Consider the following 20,972-nt stretch of genomic DNA (forward strand, 5'->3'; position numbering starts at 1 on the left):
CGTAAGCTCTCACCTGCAGATAAGAATTTTGACATCGGACACCGGGAACTACTGGCAGTTAAGCTCGCTCTGGAGAAATGGCATCATTGGCTGGAGGGCTCTGTAATCCCCTTCATCGTGTGGACTGACCATAAAAACCTGTCCTACATCCAAACCGCCAAACTTCTGAACTCCGGCAAGCCAGATGGGCCTTGTTCTTCGGTGATTCAATTTCACATTCACTTATCACCCCGGTTTGAAGAACACCAAGTTTGATGCCCTCTCTTGCCAGTTCACCACCAACAACACAGGTACTAAGCCAGAAGCCATTGTGCCATTCACCTGCATTGTTGCCGCCGTCACCTGGGAGATCGAGTCCCGTATCCGCCAGGCTTAGCAGAACCAGCCTGACCCAGGTAACGGTCCTAGTAATGCTCTGTTTGTTCCAGATTGTGTTTGCTCTGATGTTCTTCAATGGGGCCATTCTACCCACCTCACCTGTCTCCCTGGTATGAACCGGACCCTTGCCTTCCTGCAGAGTTTATCTCAGCCTGTTCGGTTTGTTCCCAGAACAAAACCTCCACTAAACCCACTTCCGTTCTGCTTCGCCCTCTTCCCATACCCAGTCGCCCCTGGTCACACATAGCTCCGGACTTCGTCACTGGCCTTCCCCCATTTAACGGTAACTCTGTCATCCTCACCATTATTGACAAGTTTTCCAAAATGGCTCACGTCATTCCCCTCTCCAAGCTCCCGTCCTCTAGGGAGACTGCGGACCTGTTAGTATACCATGTTTTTCGTCTGCATGGCATCCCCACTGGCGTCGTTTCCTACAGAGGACCCCAGTTTACCTCCCAGGGATGGAAATCCTTCTCTTCAGCTCTTGGTATCAATGTCAGTCTTTCTTCTGGATATCACCCCCAGACCAACGGCCAGACCGAACGGGCCAACAAAGAGATGGAGATTGCCCTACGCTGCGTGACTTCTGCTAACCCTTCCTCCTGGAGCACTCAGCTTCCCTGGGTTGAATATGCCCACAACACCCTCACCAATGCCTCGTCAGGTATGTCAACCTTTCGAGTGGGCTCTGGGTTACCAACCCCCCTTGTTCCCCACCCAAGAGGTTGCGGTTCCCTCTGTCCAGGACCATCAATGCGTTTTCACCCTACCTGGAGGAAGGCCCGAGACACCCTTCTTCGTGCCTCCGACAAGACCCAGTCCCAAGCCAACCGTCGCCGGGCCTCAGCTCCAGTTTACACTCCAGGTCAAAAGGTATGGCTCTCATCGAAGGACCTGCCATCGAAGGTGCCATCGAAGAAACTTTCCCCCCGATTCATTGTACCCTTTGAAATTGACCGTGTCATTAACCTCTCTGCGGTGTGCCTAAAACTCCCAGCCTCTCTCAGGATCCATCCTACCTTCCATGTGTCCCTGATTAAACATGTCTCCTCCTGCAGCAGCCCCTCCACCCCCTCGGCTCATCGATAACCATCCTGCCTATACCGTCCAGCGGCTTCTGGACGTGCGCCGTTGGGGTCATGGCTGGCAGTACCTGGTGAACTGGGAGGGATACGGGCCTGAGGAGTGCTGCTGCGTGCCCCGCTGTCACATTCTGGACCCCTCCCTCTTACAGGATTTCTATATCTCACACCCATATAAGCCTGTTAGAGGGGGGGTACTGTCACATCTGCTCCTGCAACGCCCTCTACTGCTCATCCTGTGCCTCCTTGACCTGCCGCCACTCCACCAGTACTCTCTCTGTGTGAATGATTGTGTGGACGGAGACAGGTGTGCTAGACTCAGAGCAGATCCCCACCAGCTGCAACCTGTTCCGTAATCAAGACCTCTACAAATACTCAGCCCTGCCAATTCCACACTGCCAGATTGTAGTCTCTGCTCAGTCAGTCTACGCTTCTAGCCGTTTGTTGCTGTTAGATCCTGTTATCCTGTTGTGGCTGTTTTCTTGCCTGACCTTGTTTTCCTCTCCGCTACAGTTCTGCCTGCTCTGACTCTGGTCCCTGTCTCCAGTTTCACGGCTCGTCATCCTGCTACTCTGTCCTGGATTCCCCACTCTACTACTCCCTTAAATTCCGCTCCGGTCCTGCTTACGCTGTCCCCACCCCTCTCGCTCCAGACTCAGCCTCCGCACCTGGTTTCCTGAAACCCACCCGAGCTTCCCCTGGCCAGCACTCCATCTTCCCCCTTTGTTTCAATAAAGACCTTGGTTACTTCATCCCAGTCTCCTCGTCTGAGTCTGCGCTTGGGTTCCTCTGTTCCACTCCGTGTAACAAATTCAGCTGTGGAAATTTACTTTGTTTAATCTTTTTTTTTAATGGTCTCACAATAATACGTTTTCTGAGGGTGTTAATGTTGTGACAACAATTCGATACTGGTGGTGTTCTAACCAAGCTTTTACCTCACTGGTTCTTTTTGTTTTGAGCCACTTCCTCCTATCTGGTGTACTTCACTCATAGGCCCCATGTGTACCGCATGTTTAAAAATGAGTGAGTCAGTGAGCACAGTTGGCGCACGCAGAGAGGGTCAACAACGAGCTAACGCGCATATGCACGCACGCACCACATCACCTCTCCGGTCCATAAAAATCCATTGGGGGTCAGGGAGGCATGCTGGGGTTTTGTGTTTGGTGGTCTTTGTTTGTCCTCCTTGCCTGGAGCGGCAGCTCCCTGCTCCCTCTATGCTGTGAGGGAGCAACATGCCCTAGCGGAATCGTACACACACACACACACACCAACCTTAACACACACAAACCCTAGCGGATCGTCCCTCCTCCCATCCCTCCCATAGTGTGGCTGAGAATGAATTTCCGTGTTGAGCGACAGGTTCCTTCCCTCCCATAGAGAGAAGCAGAAAACAAATTAACATCACATCCAATCATCTGTGGAGTACGCTTTAATCAGGCTGCTACGGGACGGCTAGGTCTCACACACACACACACTGTTACAGCGCATCCGCCAGCCAGCCTACCCCATAATGGTTATGAATATGTCTAATCTGTTTCAGCCGTACGCTGCTAATCTGCTTGTGGAAAATATAGAGAGCCACACACACACATTTCTTGAGAGAGACAAAGCCAGCTCTGTAAATAATGCAATTCTTCTAACAAGTTTTTTTGTGTTTTATTCGGCGGAAGTCTGGGTTAGGTCTGACAAGGACTCTCTCTGAGGATAGGCGTCATTACAGATCCTGGTTCGATTCCAGGCTGTATCAATACCGGTCGTTATTGGGAGTCCCATAGGGCGGTGCACAATTGGCCCAGCGTCGTCCGTGTTAGGGTTTGGCCGGGGTAGGCCGTCATTGTAAATAAGAATTTGTTCTTAACTGACTTGCCTAGTTAAATAATGGTAAAAAAAATACAAAATTATCTCTAAGAATTCCCGAGATGGGAATAATCAGGGCTGCCCTCTGTGCACCATAGTGCGCTGAGGGATGGAGGTTAGTGAGGGTGAAGAGAGGGGGTTGGTCGGATCTCCCCCAGCCCCAGTAAACTCTCTGATCCAAGGTTGACAATATGATCCATATTAGAAGACTGGGGCTGCATCGCAAATTGAACCCTGTTCCCTATATAGATCCCAGGGCCCTGGTCAAAAGTAGTGCACTATATAGGGAATAGGGTGCCATTTTGGACATCTCATCCTCTCCTCCCTCCCATGATGAAATATGAAATTACAAACGTGTTAGTGTTGTCTTTCGCCCACTGGCTTTAAATCCAGGCTGGATGGATTTGGTATCGTGGGGGGGTAACGTAATTATTTCCTGTGTATGTGTGTGTGTGTGTGTGTGTGTGTGTGTGTGTGTGTGTGTGTGTGTGTGTGTGTGTGTGTGTGTGTGTGTGTGTGTGTGTGTGTGTGTGTGTGTGTGTGTGTGTGTGTGTGTGTGTGAGAGATAACAGTAAAAGGACCTGTTTGTAATGTGCGTGTGTACATATATGTGTGTTTGTGCATGTTTGTGTGTGTCTGCTGGTATGAGTCTCCAATCTAAGGAGGAGGAGAGAGGAAAAACAACAACGGAACTAGATGACGGTTAATAATAACACCAATAAGACAAGGTCTGTCTGGCCGAAAGCCACATCTATCATGTCTGTCTGGCTGATAGAGCGGTGTTGTACTCAGGGCTGAGGACTCCTTTAGCTGTTCCTCTAGGCAAGATTCTGTACTTTCTTTGTGTCTAAACAGCTTTGTGATTTCACATTTTATTTATATTTACAGATGAAAACCAGTTTGTTATTACGGCACATGAAAGTTCAAATTTTCAAAAGGGCATTACTGCAACAACAACAAATTAATTTAGATGAAATGCCTCTCCTGTAAAGTAGTGACGTCCGTTATACACCCAGCTTTCTGAAACAGGTCGCATATGTGACTGTGTACACCTGTGTGTGCGCGTGTGTGTGTGTCAGTACTTTGTCCTGATGTCTTTCTTTGTGTTTTCTCCTATCCTACAGAGATCCTACAGGGCGGTGTGTATGTCGACCAGAATAAGTTCCTGTGCCACGCAGACACCATCCACTGGCAAGACATCGTCAAGAACGCCCGCGTCAGCCCTCTGGTTGTGCCCACCAATAGCAGTGTTACATGTGAGTAGTTCACCAATGGAAAATGTAGACTCATTTTCTTAACACTTTTATATGTAGCCTGGATTTTCTTTTACAAGAATAAGATGAGACAGACTATGACCACCAATATCATTGTTAAATGTGAGTAACTCACCAACAAAAGAGGAAAGGTCTATCCATTCAGCCACATTCTCATACACAAATAAATGATTTCACCAATTTACCTTTATAGCTTTCACGACAATGGAGAGAGACAAACTATGTTATAAACACATGGTGACAGACGCATATAGGACAAGGCTGCCATAAACAGAATTAAGATCATAATATCTCAACATGTCACATCTAAGAGCCTTCAAAATATACCTTGCTCAACTGTGACCCTAATGAAATGACATCACAGATGTACCATATTAACCGAGAAGTGGCTACACAAGAAGTGTCAACAGCCAGAAAAGCAATCACTTATTATACGTCCCAAATGGAACCTTTTTCCTATACAGTGTAGTGCACTACTTTTGACCAGAGCTCTATGGGAAGTAGTACACTATAAAGGGGATAGGGTGCCATTTGGGATACATATAGTAACCTCAATCCGTAAAACAACAGTTCCAAGAAATGCATAATCTGTCACTAATGCCTTTCTGTAATCAAAGAGAAGACAAGTGAACAGAATTATTATTATATATATTTTTTATGGCACAAACATGCCATCGGCCTAATCTGACGAAGGGAGTCGGGGTGGGGGGTAGCAGAGGGGGCGTTTAAGTCCCCTTATGTTATTGCTCTTCTGACCTGATTTTCTCTCATTGTCCCATGAGTCTGTTTGTAACCCTTGCTCTATAGTTCCCTCATGTTTTATGGAGTGGTTTTGTCATTGGTTTATGTTGGTGATATATCTGTTGCTTTTGGTTTATTCTTTATTTATTGTATGTTTTTATTTGTTATTAATGACTAGCTATCCTAGAACAACCTCTAGATCTGCCAACCTTCAAACACCAGCTCACAGCATTGATGATATGTCAGCATCATCCATTTATATTGCATTCTCTTCATTGGTCTCACTCAATACTTTTGATAATCTGATTTACACACGCACGCATGCACACACACATGCATGCACACACACATGCACGCACACACACACACACACACACACACACACACACACACACACACACACACACACACACACACACACACACACACACACACACACACACACACACACACACACACACACACACACAAACACTGCAGACACTACACATCCTACTAAAGATCAAAGGGGGTCTGGAAACTTGTAATCCATCCTTAGACTATAATCTCCTCTATTCTTGGGGCAACTCCAGTTTTTTTTTTCTGTTTTTATTGGCTCTTCAAAACAACAAAGGAATTTGAAATCGACTCCCTATCAATCCACGTGTAAGCCTCTCTAGCTCTCATAGCCAAACCCATAACACAGAAAGTTGTAAAGTCGTTTCGTTTCGACATTTTAACCTTCAGTAGCGAAACATTATGATGTGGAGAGAAATAGTGTGATAGTTGTACTGAAGGTCAAGGGGAATTAGAATGTAGATAGTAAGACCTTGGACACTAAAGCCTGGTTATGACATCAGATACAACTCTGTGTGGGCTCAGGTATACATATATGTTACAGATAGACATGTCTTTGTCTCCATCTCCCCATCTTACCCCATTACCATGTCTCCTCTCCTGATCAGCTTCTACTGACTGTTTGGTGTTTTTATGCTAACCTAGAACGACAGCAAAGAGGGAGGTAGAGAGCGAGAGAGAGGGAGGGAAAGAGCGAGAGAGAGGGAGGGAAAGAGCGAGAGAGAGGGAGCTGTAGCAGAAGATGCTTTCATGCTTCAGTTTGTCGCCCAGAGAGGAGAAACCTGTTCAAAAGACAGTGAAGTGGTTCATATTACTGATAGATATGACTGATTTTACAATATTACTGACTTATTTTACAATATTACTGACTTATTTTACAATATTTTCGGACTTATTTTACAATATTTTCGGACTTATTTTACAATATTACTGATTTATTTTACAATATTACTGACTTATTTTACAATATTACTGACTTATTTTACAATATTTTCGGATTTATTTTATAACATTTTCTGACTTATTTTACAATATTACTGATTTATTTTACAATATTACTGACTTATTTTACAATATTACTGACTTATTTTACAATATTACTGACTTATTTAACAATATTTTCTGACTTATTTTACAATATTACTGACTTATTTTATAATATTACTGACTTATTTTACAATATTACTGACTTATTTTACAACATGTGTTACAATTCCTATTGAGTAAGTGAGAGTGCGAGTGAGTGATTGAGTGAGGGAGGGAGAGATGGAGGGAAGGGTAGCGAAGGGCAGTTGATGGAGATTACGTTGAACCAACGTGGAATAGACGTTGAATTGACGTCTGGGCCCAGTGGGAGGGATGGATGGATGAAAAGAGGGAGGGATGAAGAGAGGGAGAGAGGAAGGGAGCTAGAAATGTCAGAGAGAGCGTCAGTCTTAAATATAATTGCTCTTAACTGAAGTGGAACAGAGACAGAGGACGCCATTCAGCACTCATCCAGCCTCACTCTGCAATTACCAAGCAGTCAATTAAGCCCTCCAAAACACGGCTAGCACTAATATAGCAGCAGAGTTTCTAGCTAGTAGCTGTTGTCGCTGACTCTCTCCCCTACAGCAGTCATTAACAAGACAACTCTAGTACAGTGCATTAAGGACACAAAACAGTAGAGTTGAACAGTGTCACTCTGTTGAAATCCTCATAGCCTGAAGCATGCCAGTGCTTAAAAGAGGAGCTAGTAAGATGGGTGGTTTGATCATAATATCTCTGCTATGGAAAGCATTTGACTGGATAATTTACCCCCATGTCGTCCACAGGTCAGAAGTGTCACGTCTCCTGTAATGGTCGCTGCTGGGGCCCAAAGGAGGACCAGTGTCAGACCTGTGAGTACCTCCCTGCAGTCTCTCTCTCTCTCTCTTTCTCTCTCATTCTCTCTTTCGTTCGCTTTCTTTCTCCCCTGCCTCTCACCCACGACACGCAGACAGGCAGCACAGGAGTGCACTTTAACACTGCCAGCATAATTGGCTATGGCCCTGTGGCCCTCCCACAGACTCTTCTATTCTCTCTCTCTCTCGCTCTCTTTCTTTCCCTCTCTCTTGCTCGCTCTCTCTCACGATCCTCTCCTCTCCCTCTCTCTATCTTCTTTTCCCCATCGTCTCCTCCTCCGGCTCATGCCCCATCTCGCCCTCCTCCACAATGCCAGATTTTAAATCCTTGCCTCCTCAGGCTTAAACAACTGTGATTTCCCCTGCTACCCACTCCAATGACTGCCATGCGTTAAGTCAAACTGTTAAACAACACACCGTCTGTTGCCTCACCTGTGAGCCAGTCTGAAGATAGCTGTGGTGTGTGAGAGGTAACCTGGGTTAGCTGTGCTGAGTAAGCACATAGGACTGACCATCACAAACACACTCGCACACGCACGCACGGGCGCACACACACACACACACACACACACACACACACACACACACACACACACACACACACACACACACACACACACACACACACACACACACACACACACACACACACACACACTACCACTCAGCGGCACTCAGCCCAGAGGGGTGTCTCTCTCTATGTCTGCGGGAGGGCGGTACCACATGGGGCTAATAGCAGCACAGCGGTTAGCTTCTTAGATATACAGTAGTGCTAGTATTCTTAGATATACAGTACTGCTAGTCTTCTTAGATATACAGTACTGCTAGTTTTCTTAGATATACAGTACTGCTAGTTTTCTTAGATATACAGTACTGCTAGTATTCTTAGATATACAGCACTGCTAGTTTTCTTAGATATACAGTACTGCTAGTATTCTTATATATACAGTACTGCTAGTTTTCTTAGATATACAGTACTGCTAGTATTCTTAGATATACAGTACTGCTAGTATTCTTAGATATACAGTACTGCTAGTCTTCTTAGATATACAGTACTGCTAGTTTTCTTAGATATACAGTACTGCTAGTCTTCTTAGATATACAGTACTGCTAGTATTCTTAGATATACAGTACTGCTAGTCTTCTTAGATATACAGTACTGCTAGTCTTCTTAGATATACAGTACTGCTAGTTTTCTTAGATATACAGTACTGCTAGTATTCTTAGATATACAGTACTGCTAGTCTTCTTAGATATACAGTACTGCTAGTATATTATGTCTGATGTATTACTACGCCTTAGTCTCCTACTGTGAAGGGATGTGTGTTATGTACCCTCTCCATACCTTCGTGGACAAGCACATGCTTAAGAAGATAGGGCTTGACACACACACAGTCCCTTCTTAACAAGAGAAGGTGTGCTGTAATAGTCCTGTAGTAAAACACCATTAGGGTTGAGTTGAGGAAGAAGTCAAACAGCCTGTAAATTCTCTCTTCTGTCTCTAATTAATCACTCTCATGTCCTGTCTGAGTACTTCTGCCTCAGCCTGCTGTCTGTTTGTCTGGCTGTCTGTCTATCCCAGGCCCCCATATGCTTCTGTCACTGTACTGTACATGTCTTTCATTTCTCTCCATCTGTGGTATTCTCTCTTTTTACCCAGATTGTTCCATGTATTTCCCCTATTCTCTTTACTGTATGTATTTCTATCCCTCCATCCCCTCATCTCCTGTCTTTTTTTCCTCTAATTTTACGGTCTCTTTCCATCACACTCATTCTCTCTCTCTCTCTCTCTCTCTCTCTCTCTCTCTCCTCTCTCTCTGTAACGGGTGACGCTCTCCTCATCCTCAGATGAGGTGAGGAGAGAAGGATCTTCAGACCAAAACGCAGGCTCAGGGAAATAAGCCATCTTTATTAAACACGATGATGGCAAAACACGAAACGAAACAAACACTTTCCAAACTACAAAATAACAAAACGACGTTGACGAAACCTGAACATAAACTTACATAACTAGACATAAACTTACGTACAGGAAACAGACGACATCGAAACGAAAACGAAACAAACAAACGCTACAGTCCAGTGTGGTACGAACAAACATACTGACACAGGAGACAATCACCCACAAACAAACAGTGAGAATGCCCTACCTAAATATGACTCTTAATTAGAGGCAAACGCAAACCACCTGCCTCTAATCAAGAGCCATACCAGGCAAACCGAAACCAACATAGAAACAGATAACATAGAATGCCCACCCAACCTCACGTCCTGACCAACTAACACACAAAAACTAACATAAATAGGTCAGGAACGTGACAGTACCCCCCCCACAAGGTGCGAACTCCGGACGCACCAGCACAAAGTCTAGGGGAGGGTCTGGGTGGGCATCTAACCACGGTGGTGGCTCAGGCTCCGGGCGCGGTTCCCACCCCACCATAATCCATCCTAGCCCCCTCCCTTCAAGAATGTCCACCCTCTTACTTCCCCCACAAAATCCTCCTAATAACATATCTAATAATGACAATACCGGGACAGAGAGATAAACCAAGACAGAGGGATAGATAAGACTATAGAGGTAGATAAAGATAGAGAGGGAGATCAGGATAGAGGGGCAACTCCGGACTGAAAGGCAGCTCCGGACAGAGAGACAGCTCTGGACTGATGGGCAGTTCTGGGTATCTAGCCTTTTCAGGCTGAAGGGCAGCTCATGGCTGACTGACGACTCTCGATGCTCATGGCTGGCTGACGGCTCTCGACGCTCATGGCAGGCTGACGGCTCTCGACGCTCATGGCAGGCTGACGGCTCTCGACGCTCATGGCAGGCTGACGGCTCTCGATGCTCATGGCAGGCTGACGGCTCTCGACGCTCATGGCAGGCTGACGGCTCTCGACGCTCATGGCAGGCTGACGGCTCTCGACGCTCATGGCAGGCTGACGGCTCTCGACGCTCATGGCGCTCTGACGGCTCTGGCTGCTCATGGCGCTCTGACGGCTCTGGCTGCTCATGGCGCTCTGACGGCTCTGGCTGCTCATGGCTCGCTGGCGGCTCTGGCAGATCCTGTCTGGTTGGCGGCTCTGGCAGATCCTGTCTGGTTGGCGGCTCTGGCAGATCCTGTCTGGTTGGCGGCTCTGGCAGATCCTGTCTGGTTGGCGGCTCTGGCAGATCCTGTCTGGTTGGCGGCTCTGGCAGATCCTGTCTGGCTGACGGCTCTAGCGGCTCCTGTCTGGCTGACGGCTCTAGCGGCTCCTGTCTGGCTGACGGCTCTGTAGGCTCATGGCAGACGGGCGGCTTTGCAGGCTCATGGCAGACGGGCGGCTTTGCAGGCTCCTGGCAGACGGATGGCTCAGACGGCGCTGGGGAGACGGATGGCTCAGATGGCGCTGGGGAGACGGATGGCTCAGATGGCGCTGGGGAGACGGATGGCTCAGATGACGCTGGGGAGACGGATGGCTCAGATGGCGCTGGGGAGACGGATGGCTCTGGCCGGATATGGCGCACTGTAGACCTGGTGCGTGGTGCCGGAACTGGAGGCACCGTGCTAATGACAAGCACCTTCCTACTAGTGCGGGGAGCAGGGACAGGGCACACTGTATTCTCAAAGCCTACTCTATCCCTGATGCGTGGTACCGGCACTGGTGACACCGGGCTGAGGACAAGCACATCAGGATTAGTAGGGGGAGAAGATACAGTGGGTTCAGGGCTCTGGAGACGCACTGGTAGCTTAGTGCGTGGGACCGGAACTGGAGGCACCGGGCTAGATACACGCACTACAGGGAGAGTGCGTGGAGGAGGAACAGGGCTCAGGATACGCACTGGTAGCCTAGTGCGTAGTGTATACACTGTAGGTACTAGGCTGGGGCGGGGAGGTGGTGCCGGAAATACCGGACCGTGGAGGCGTACTGGCACTCTTGAGCATTGAGCTTGCCCAACCTTACCTGGTTGAATACCCCCGGTTGTCCGACCAGTGCGGGGAGGTGGAATAACCCGCACCGGGCTATGTAGGCGAACCGGGGAAACCATGCGTAAGGCAGGTGCCATGTATGCCGGCCCGAGGAGACGCACTGGAGACCAGATGCGTTGAGCCGGCCTCATGACACCTGGCTCAATACTCAATCTAGCCCTACCAGTGCGGGGAGGTGGAATAACCCGCACTGGGCTATGCACTCGTACAGGAGACACCGTGCGCTCTACTGCGTAACACGGCGCCTGCCCGTACTCCCGCTCTCCACGGTAAGCCTGGGAAGTGGGCGCAGGTCTCCTACCTGCCCTTGGCCCACCACCTCCTAGCCCCCCCCCAAGAAATTTTTGGGAATTACTTACGGGCTTTTTCGGCTTCCGTGCCAGACGCGTTCCCTCATAGCTCCGGTTCCTCTCTCCGGTAGCCTCCGCTCTCCTCAGTGCCTCCAGCTGTTCCCATGGGAGGCGATCTCTACCAGCTAGGATCTCCTCCCAAGTGTAGCAACCCTTTCCATCCAAAACCTCGTCCCATGTCCATTGCTCCTTTCTCTCCTGTCCCTTACTCCGTTTCGTTTTCCCTTGCCGCTTGGTCTTAGCGTGTTGGTGGGTGATTCTGTAACGGGTGACGCTCTCCTCATCCTCAGATGAGGTGAGGAGAGAAGGATCTTCAGACCAAAACGCAGGCTCAGGGAAATAAGCCATCTTTATTAAACACGATGATGGCAAAACACGAAACGAAACAAACACTTTCCAAACTACAAAATAACAAAACGACGTTGACGAAACCTGAACATAAACTTACATAACTAGACATAAACTTACGTACAGGAAACAGACGACATCGAAACGAAAACGAAACAAACGCTACAGTCCAGTGTGGTACGAACAAACATACTGACACAGGAGACAATCACCCACAAACAAACAGTGAGAATGCCCTACCTAAATATGACTCTTAATTAGAGGCAAACGCAAACCACCTGCCTCTAATCAAGAGCCATACCAGGCAAACCGAAACCAACATAGAAACAGATAACATAGAATGCCCACCCAACCTCACGTCCTGACCAACTAACACACAAAAACTAACATAAATAGGTCAGGAACGTGACACTCTCTCTCTCCTCTCTCTCTCCTCTCTCTCTCCTCTCTCTCTCTCCTCTCTCTTTATCTCCTCTCTCTCTCTCTCCTCTCTCTCTCTCTCTCTCTCTCTCTCTCTCTCTCTCTCTCTCTCTCTCTCTCTCTCTCTCTCTCTATGTATCTCTCTCTCTCTCTCCTCTCCTCTCTCTCTCTCCTCTCTCCTCTCTCTCTCTCTCTCCTCTCTCTCTCTCTCTCTCTCCTCTCTCTCTCTCTCTCTCTCTCTCTCTCTCTCTCTCTCTCTCTCTCTCTATGTCTAATATTGTCACTGTTGTGTTCCCTGGCGTGCTGTCTGTGTGCTCTGCAGCTTGATCTCATTAAGATAATCAGTATGAACTCCTTCACCCAGTGACTAGTTAACAGCACGTCATCTCTCCTCACAAGATAACACTCTGTGTGTTTGCTCTCTTTTTGCCCTGAATCCCACCATCATATTTTTGCATAATATGTATGTAGGGGACTACATCCCTCTATCTCCATCCCTCCATCCCTCACCTTCTATCCATCTTCTTCCATCTTTCCATCTACCCATGCATGCCTCTTCCTCAATCTCTCCATCCTTTCCTTCGTTCTCCATCCCCCTCCTTCTCCCTCTATCCCTCTTCTCTCCCTCTATCCTTCTCCTTCTTTCCCGTTGATAGGGCTGGAGCATACTATGGCGCTGTGTGAGAAACTGCTAGACAAAGGACTCTCAGTATAACATTCTCACGTCAAGTACTGAATACAGAATGCCCTCATCAATATCAACCGCTGGCTGGCTGTATTATCTCCTGACATGCAGGTGCCTAAACAGGCTCCCTGGTCTACAGAACAGCCAGACACACACGCACACACACGCACTCTCTCCCCCGACTCCACCGAGCCTACGACTGTGCCCCTCCAGAAACATGGGCCTCTGCTGCTCTATAAAAACAGACAGCTAGGCAGCGTTGATATAAGATTCACGCTGTGACGGATGCCCCTGTCAGAAGCCTGTTCAAATTGAAGATATTCAGCACACTTTATGAGATTGATGACATTTTATTTGTGGTGGCTGCCTGGTATTTTTAAGTGGATAGTATTTTTAAAGCAAATAGATCAATGGCTGTGTGGCGTGTGAGCGTGCTTTCGTTCGTCAATGTGCATGTGTGGCGCCTCCTGATGAGGTCATTTGTTAAACAAAATGTATTTTTGTTAAGTAGGCCATTTCATTGCGCTAACGGTGGCGAGAGGCGCATGGCAGGCGTAATGGAATGCATTGATGATACGTTAGTGAGGTGAGAAGAGGAGGACAAGGGGGAGAGGAAGGGGAGGGGTTGAGTGAGAAGAGGAGTACAGGACGGCAGGAGGAGGATGTGCCGGGGAGGAGGGAAAAGAGGTGAGGAATGTGGGCAGACCAGACGGGCCAGTCTCACTGTGACAAGGTATCACCATCACTACCAACCCAAAGGGCCAGCACAACAAAGTGCTGTGCTCTACCCAGCAAGATATATTCCACAAGCATTTGCGCAATTACACAAATGGATAAATTGACAACGTCATATAGCTACATATTAAGGCAAGTGTTGATTGTTGCGCAAGCACACACCCATGCATGCTCACCAACATTCACACACACACACACACACACACACACACACACACACACACACACACACACACACACACACACACACACACACACACACACACACACACACACACACACACACACACTGAAAGGTAAACCTCAGCTCGGGCGTCAGCACGGCCTCTGAGGAAGAAATGCTTATCTGTTAAACGTCACCCTGTATTCAGCTGTAGCTGTCAACTTGTGAGGCGGGTGGTGAGGCAGAGGCATACGACACACACACACACACACACACACACGCACACACACACACACACACACACACACACACACACACACACACACACACACACACACACACACACACACACACACACACACACACACACACACACACACACACACACACACACACACACAGACAAATGTACCCATCAGTCCATCAGCAACCCATCAAGCCCATATGGCTGGACATCAACAGGACTGGTGAATGGAGTTGGAGGAGAATGAGAACAGGGCTGGCGGTGGAGGCAGCACATTCAGGAGAGATAGCTGATAGCCGTTTCAATCACACTGTCAATGACAGACAGGATACATAGAAATGCAGCTCCATACAGCACCACAGACTGGCAGACTGTCATATGAACATCAGTCTAACAGCAGGGTATCTCTCCAAAATACTTTTTACTCAGCTAAACTCCCTATAGCCTTAGCTGAAGTCTATCGGTCTGTTTCCTGGACACAGAGGAAGCCTTGTCATATGGACTGAAAAGCATGTTCAATGGAGAATCCCCATTGAGAATGCATTTTTCGACCAGGCCTAGGCTTAATAAACAATATGTGTGACTTCATTCTGCAGGAAAACAGTCAACATGATCGATTTAACTTTATGGATCCTATTGTTTCCACAAGCACTCTGTTTCCTTGTTTCCTTGTTTTGATTGTAGTCAAAGTAATGCTTCTGTGATGGGAACCTGTTATATCGTGTTCTGATGCCCTTTCCCTTTTGTCTTTCTCCAGTGACTAAAACAGTGTGCGCTGAGCAGTGTGACGGTCGCTGTTTCGGACCCTGGGTCAGTAACTGCTGCCATCGCGAGTGTGCAGGAGGATGCTCCGGACCCAAGGATACGGACTGCTTCGTATGTACACACATACACACACTTACACGCAGGAGCATGCACACACTCACTCACCCACCCACCTGCGTGTGGACACAGACATGCATGCATGCACGCACACACACACACACACACACACACACTCACTTTATAAAGCTTATCGTCACAAAAGAGAAAGCTTTCCTTTCAATCACCTGTTGCCATGGTGAACAGTCTCAAACAGTCAAAGACAGAGCTTTTGATTATAGACCAGCAAGTCTATTTCTTTCTGTTCTCTTCTTTTTCTCTTCTTTAGTACATCAGAGCTTTTATCTTATCTGTGACCTTTTGTGTGAATGTGAGGTTATTTCCATTAGAGGCTATTCATACTTCCATAGAGAAGTCGCTCCTGACACAGAATCTCCCTGTTTAAACTATCTACTTCCCAAAGGCACCGTATTCCCTCTGTAGTGCAATCCTTTTGATCAGGACCCATAGGGCTCTGGCCAAAAGTAGTTCACTACATATGGAATAGGGTGCCATTTGGGACACAGCCATTGTTCTTTGTGGGAAAGATAGATAACGTTCAAATCAAATTTTCTCCAACAATGCCTTGTGCTGTGCCCACCTCCCTTTCTTTGTTACTCTCTCTCTCTCTAATGTCAAGAATGTGCAAAGCTGTCAGGTAAAGGGTGGCTATTTGAAGAATCTCAAATGTAAAATATAATTTGATTTGTTTAACACTTTATTGGTTACTACATGATGTGCTATTTCATAGTTTTGTTATCTTCATTATTATTCTACAATGTAGAAAATAGTAAATAGAAAGATAAACCTTTGAATGAGTAGGTGTTCTAAAACTTTTGAACAGTAGTGTATATTTTTTCTCTCTCTCTTTTCTCTCTCTCCTATCTTCTCTCTCTCTCTCTCTCTCTCTCTTTTCTCTCTCTCTTCTCTCTCTCGCTCTCTCTTTTTTCTCCCTCTCTTTATCCATTTATCCTTTCTGGATCTAACTTATTTCCAGAGTTTATTGTGTTATGTTTCATGATGTATTGGGCTCTCCTTTCTGTTTAATTAGATACTGGGAGTTCTAACTATTGATATTACTTTTTCAACCGGATTTGAATCAATGGTTTTCATGTTATTCACACCTGAGCTATCTTCAGAGTGGAAAAACACTCTGGGCTGCATCCCAAACGGCACCCTATCCCCTATATACTTCTCTGTCTTTAACCAAAGCCCTATCAAAGGTAGTGTGCTACATAGGGAATAGGGTGCCATTTGTCACCCATTAAGTCTGTGTATGTGTTTAACAGTCTTTGTGTTTACAGCTCCATACCAGTTACTTGATCATGTGCTTGGTTGGAGAGCATAGGGCTGCCAGTGACAAAAACAATCTTTAATGACTGTTATTTAGCTGGAAACCACAATGTACTAACTGTGTTTCCATGAGCACCCAGCACTAATATGTGTGTTTGTGTGTGTGCTTCATCTACAGGCTTGCACCAACTTCAACGACAGCGGAGCATGTGTGACCCAGTGCCCCCAGCCCCATGTATACAACCCCACCACCTTCCAGCTGGAAAGCAACCCCAGAGCCAAGTACACCTACGGAGCCTTCTGCGTCAAGAAGTGCCCACGTAAGGAATAACACACACACAACAACATACAGTACACATACTTTTGTGAAGTAAGGGGACATAAAACATCTGTTTTACCAGTTGAAGCAAAATAGCCCCATAACATCAAAATCCCAACATATTTTGATCATATTTGCAACACCACTGGTGTGGCCAAAGAGCTTTTTTTTCTTCATGTCATCTGACCAAAGCACCAGTTCCAATCCGAGTGCCAATGCCTTTTAGCAACCTCCATGTGTTTACATTTCATTGTTGTCTGATGAAAGTCTCTTATCTCCAAAAATATGACCATATTTTGCCATTATCGAACATACAATTATGTATTTTCAAATAGCAAGTATCTATTTTAAATACATTTTCTTGGTCTTAGAGTCATTAAATATTCAGAGTTTGGGGGAGTTACTGATTTCAATACATGTAAAAAAATATATATATATTTAGGAAAACTCCAAAAATGTTGTTATGACTTGTTGGATGATATGAAAATAGTTATCTTTGTCCACGCACACCAATGCCTGTCCAGAAAATATTCCATACCTACAGTAAAATATGGTGGTGGATCTTTGATGTTATGGGGCTATTTTTCTTCTACTGGTCCTGGGGCCCTTGTTAAGGTCAACAGAATCATGAACTTTACCCAGTACCAGGATATTTTTGCCAAAAACATGGCTGCCTCTGTCAGGTGGCTGAAACTTGGCCACAAGACAATAACTCCAAGCACACATCAAAATCCACAAAGAAATGGTTAATATGCCACAAAATCAACATTTTGCAATGGCCATCACAGTGTTCGGACTTGAAACCCATTGAAAATGATGGTTTGAAATGAAGAGGGCAGTCGATAAGTGCAGACGAAGTATATCAAGGATCTGGAAGGATTCTGTATGGAGGAATGGTAAGATCTCTTCCAATGTGTTCTCCAACTCATAAAACATTTAGAAAAAGGCTCAGTGCTGTTATCCTTGCAAGGTGAGGTATTTATCGGTATTGAAAACTGGGGTGTCAATAATGTTGTCCCCTACCTTTTTGAGAAAGAAATGTTTTACTTAACAAACAAAATGTCTTTCTCTGAGCAATTGTATATATTTTTTTGTTGTTGCATACAATATAGCTCAGTATTTGAATTGTTTATTTTCTACAGTAATTTTTGCTTTATCAAGGGTGTCAATAATTTCGGATCCCACTGTACATACCAAATACCCTGAAGATAAACTGCTCTGTCATATTCTGAACATATAACACACACCGACATACAAACACTCTCCTTGCCATCAACACTGAACCGCCACAGTTCAGAAGGACACCATTCAAACAGCCTAGGCCTTGAAACATCATCACCAGCTGAGCAGAGCTGGCTGGTCCTGCTCATGAACCACCAAGGGCCTCAGGATATTGATTCATTTCTCAACCTTCCTGTTTTTAAGTCTGAACTTTTTTTCTCCAGAAGAACACAGAAAGAAACTTCCTTGGTCATCTCTACTTAGCACCCTCTTCACATCTCCCCTTCATCCTCCCTTTCCTTTAAAGAAGCCATTTCCTCCATTGATTTAAATGACCTGTCTCTCCCTTCTCTTCTCTCTCCTCTCTCCGCTCGGTGCTGATTTAAATAGCCAGGATGAGTGGGTGTTTTGTACAGATTTCAAGACACTGTTGGGAGTTATTTTGGCTCACATGCCAGATACAACCCTACAAAGATAAAGAGGATGGGGTACTGGGAGGGCAGGTTAGCAGGCAGGGATGGGAGGGAGGGAGAGGGGAATGGGTGCAGAGTGAGGGAGAAAAAACGAACATAATTAACACGTTTTTTTTGTGTCTTTTTGTGGTCTTTTGAAGTGGCGCGTGTGCCCGGCACTCTGCTAGGCACTGCTCTAGGCGCTCTGATATGTAACTCTGGCTTTACGCTTGGTGCTCTGCTAGCCTTTCTACCCTATTCCCTAATGCACTACTGTAGACCAGGCCACTATACCATGTTATTCTGGAGATGGCCTGCCACAAGGACCCATGCAATTTAGGTGTCCATCCCTAAGCCTGAGGCTGCGTGCAAAGCAATCATTTGATGTGTCTGTGTGTCCCTAAACTCTTCCTTCCTCAGTTCAGACTATCAGATATCATGCCAGCCAAAGCAGTAGAGCAAATAGGGTCTCACCTGGAGAGAACAATAAAACAAGATAAAGAGGACAAGGAACGTCTTTAATCAGATGAGTCATCTTCAGTAGAACAGCAGCAGTGGAAACGTTTCACTACTATTCACTGCCTTCAAGTCTCACAAGCATAAAGTAGACATTCATTTACAGTATAGCTCCATGGCAGTCAGTCATACAGTTGTACTTGTCCCTTCATATATCAATACCTGAGTGTGAGAGTCTGTTATCATGCAATTGATCTGACACATACCGTGGTTAACTCGGTGTATGCTGTTCCAGATAACTTTGTGGTGGACCACAGCTCCTGTGTGAGGGCTTGTCCCAGCAATAAGATGGAGGTAGAAAATGACCGCATCAAGATGTGCATCGCCTGCACTGATATCTGTCCAAAAGGTACCCTAATCCTGCACTGTCCTGGGCCTTATCCCACTGTCATTCACATCCAGTATATTCATCTGGTTGATTGGATGTTGTTGTGTTTGTGCTGTGTTTGTGCTGCGATTGTGGTTGTGTATGACAATGGCTTACCCACTGCTCCAACCTCTACAACCTCTGTGTGTCTGTTGGTGACTGTCTGTTCCATGTAAGTGTACTGGATGCATTCTGAAGTGGTTGGAATGAAGTAGAACACCTGTTTGCCTTGAACATTTGTGGACATTTTGAGCAAGTCATCTTTTCTCCTTCTTCACCTTCATCTCCTTGTCTGTTTTAGCCTGTGATGGTATAGGTACAGCCAGTCTGCAGACAGCCCAGACTGTGGACTCCAGCAACATAGACAAGTTCACCAACTGTACCAAGATCAATGGAAACCTGGTCTTCCTCATCACTGGCATTAAAGGGTGAGAGCAGAACACACACACATCCACCAACACACGCACACACTCAAATATGCACACACACACACACGCACGCACGCACGCACGCACGCACGCACACACACACACACACACACACACACACACACACACACACACACACAAACCAAGTACGCCATACTGTATATATAAACATTGGCTGTGGAATGGCCTGAAGAGCTCAGTGACTTTCAAAGTGACTTTCAACCTTTCCAACAAAACAGTTTGTCACATTTCTGTCCTGCTAGAGCTGCCCCGGTCAACTGTAAGTGCTGTTATTGTGAAGTGGAAATGTCTAGGAGCAACAATGGCTCAGCCGCGAAGTGGCAGGCCACACAAGATCACAAAACGGGACCGCAAAATGCTGAAGCACATAGTGCGTAAAAATAGTCTGTCCTCAGTTGCAATACTCCCTACCAGATTCCAAACTGTTTTGGAAGCAATGTCAGCACAATAACTGTTTGTCGGGAGCTTCATGAAATTGGTTTCCATGGCCGAGCAGCCGCACCCAAGCCTAATATCACCATGCACAATGCCAAGTGTCGGCTGGAGTGGTGTAAAGCTCACCGCCATTGGACTCTGGAGCAGTGGAAACATGTTCTCTGGAGTGATGTATCATGCTTTACCATCTGACAGTCTGGCGGACATATCTGGGTTTGGCGGATACCAGGACAACCCAATGAATAGTGCCTGTAAAGCTGTAAAGTTTGGTGGAGGAGGAATAATGGTCTGGGGTTGTTTTTCATGATCCAGGCTAGGCCCTTTAGTTCCAGTGAAGGGAAATCTTAGCGCTACAGCATACAATGACATTCTAGAAGATTCTGTGCTTCCAACTTTGTGCCAACAGTTTGGGGAAGCCCTTTCCTGTTTCAGCATGACAATGCCCCCGTGCACAAAGCCAGGTCCATACAGAAATGTTTTTTCGATAATGGTGTGGAAGAACTTGACTGCCCTGTACAGAGCCCTGACTTCAACCTTATCGAACACCTTTGTGATGAATTGGAACTCTGACTGTGAGCCAGGCCTAATCGCTCAACAT

At 46.4% G+C, this 20,972-nt stretch overlaps 1 protein-coding gene across 1 annotated transcript in view; it reads left to right on the top strand.

Annotated features, from left to right (window-relative positions):
• erbb4b (erb-b2 receptor tyrosine kinase 4b) overlaps positions 1-20,972 on the top strand; it is a gene marked incomplete at its 5' end in the record, with an annotated part of 265,305 nt that overhangs the window by 101,245 nt on the left and 143,088 nt on the right. The window contains 6 exon segments of the mRNA XM_055878265.1: positions 4,442-4,573; positions 7,483-7,548; positions 15,219-15,337; positions 16,794-16,935; positions 19,359-19,472; positions 19,792-19,918. Coding sequence (XP_055734240.1) covers positions 4,442-4,573; positions 7,483-7,548; positions 15,219-15,337; positions 16,794-16,935; positions 19,359-19,472; positions 19,792-19,918 — 700 coding nt within the window.

This window comes from Salvelinus fontinalis, chromosome 23 (genome assembly GCF_029448725.1).
Source record: "Salvelinus fontinalis isolate EN_2023a chromosome 23, ASM2944872v1, whole genome shotgun sequence".
NCBI lineage: Eukaryota > Metazoa > Chordata > Actinopteri > Salmoniformes > Salmonidae > Salvelinus > Salvelinus fontinalis.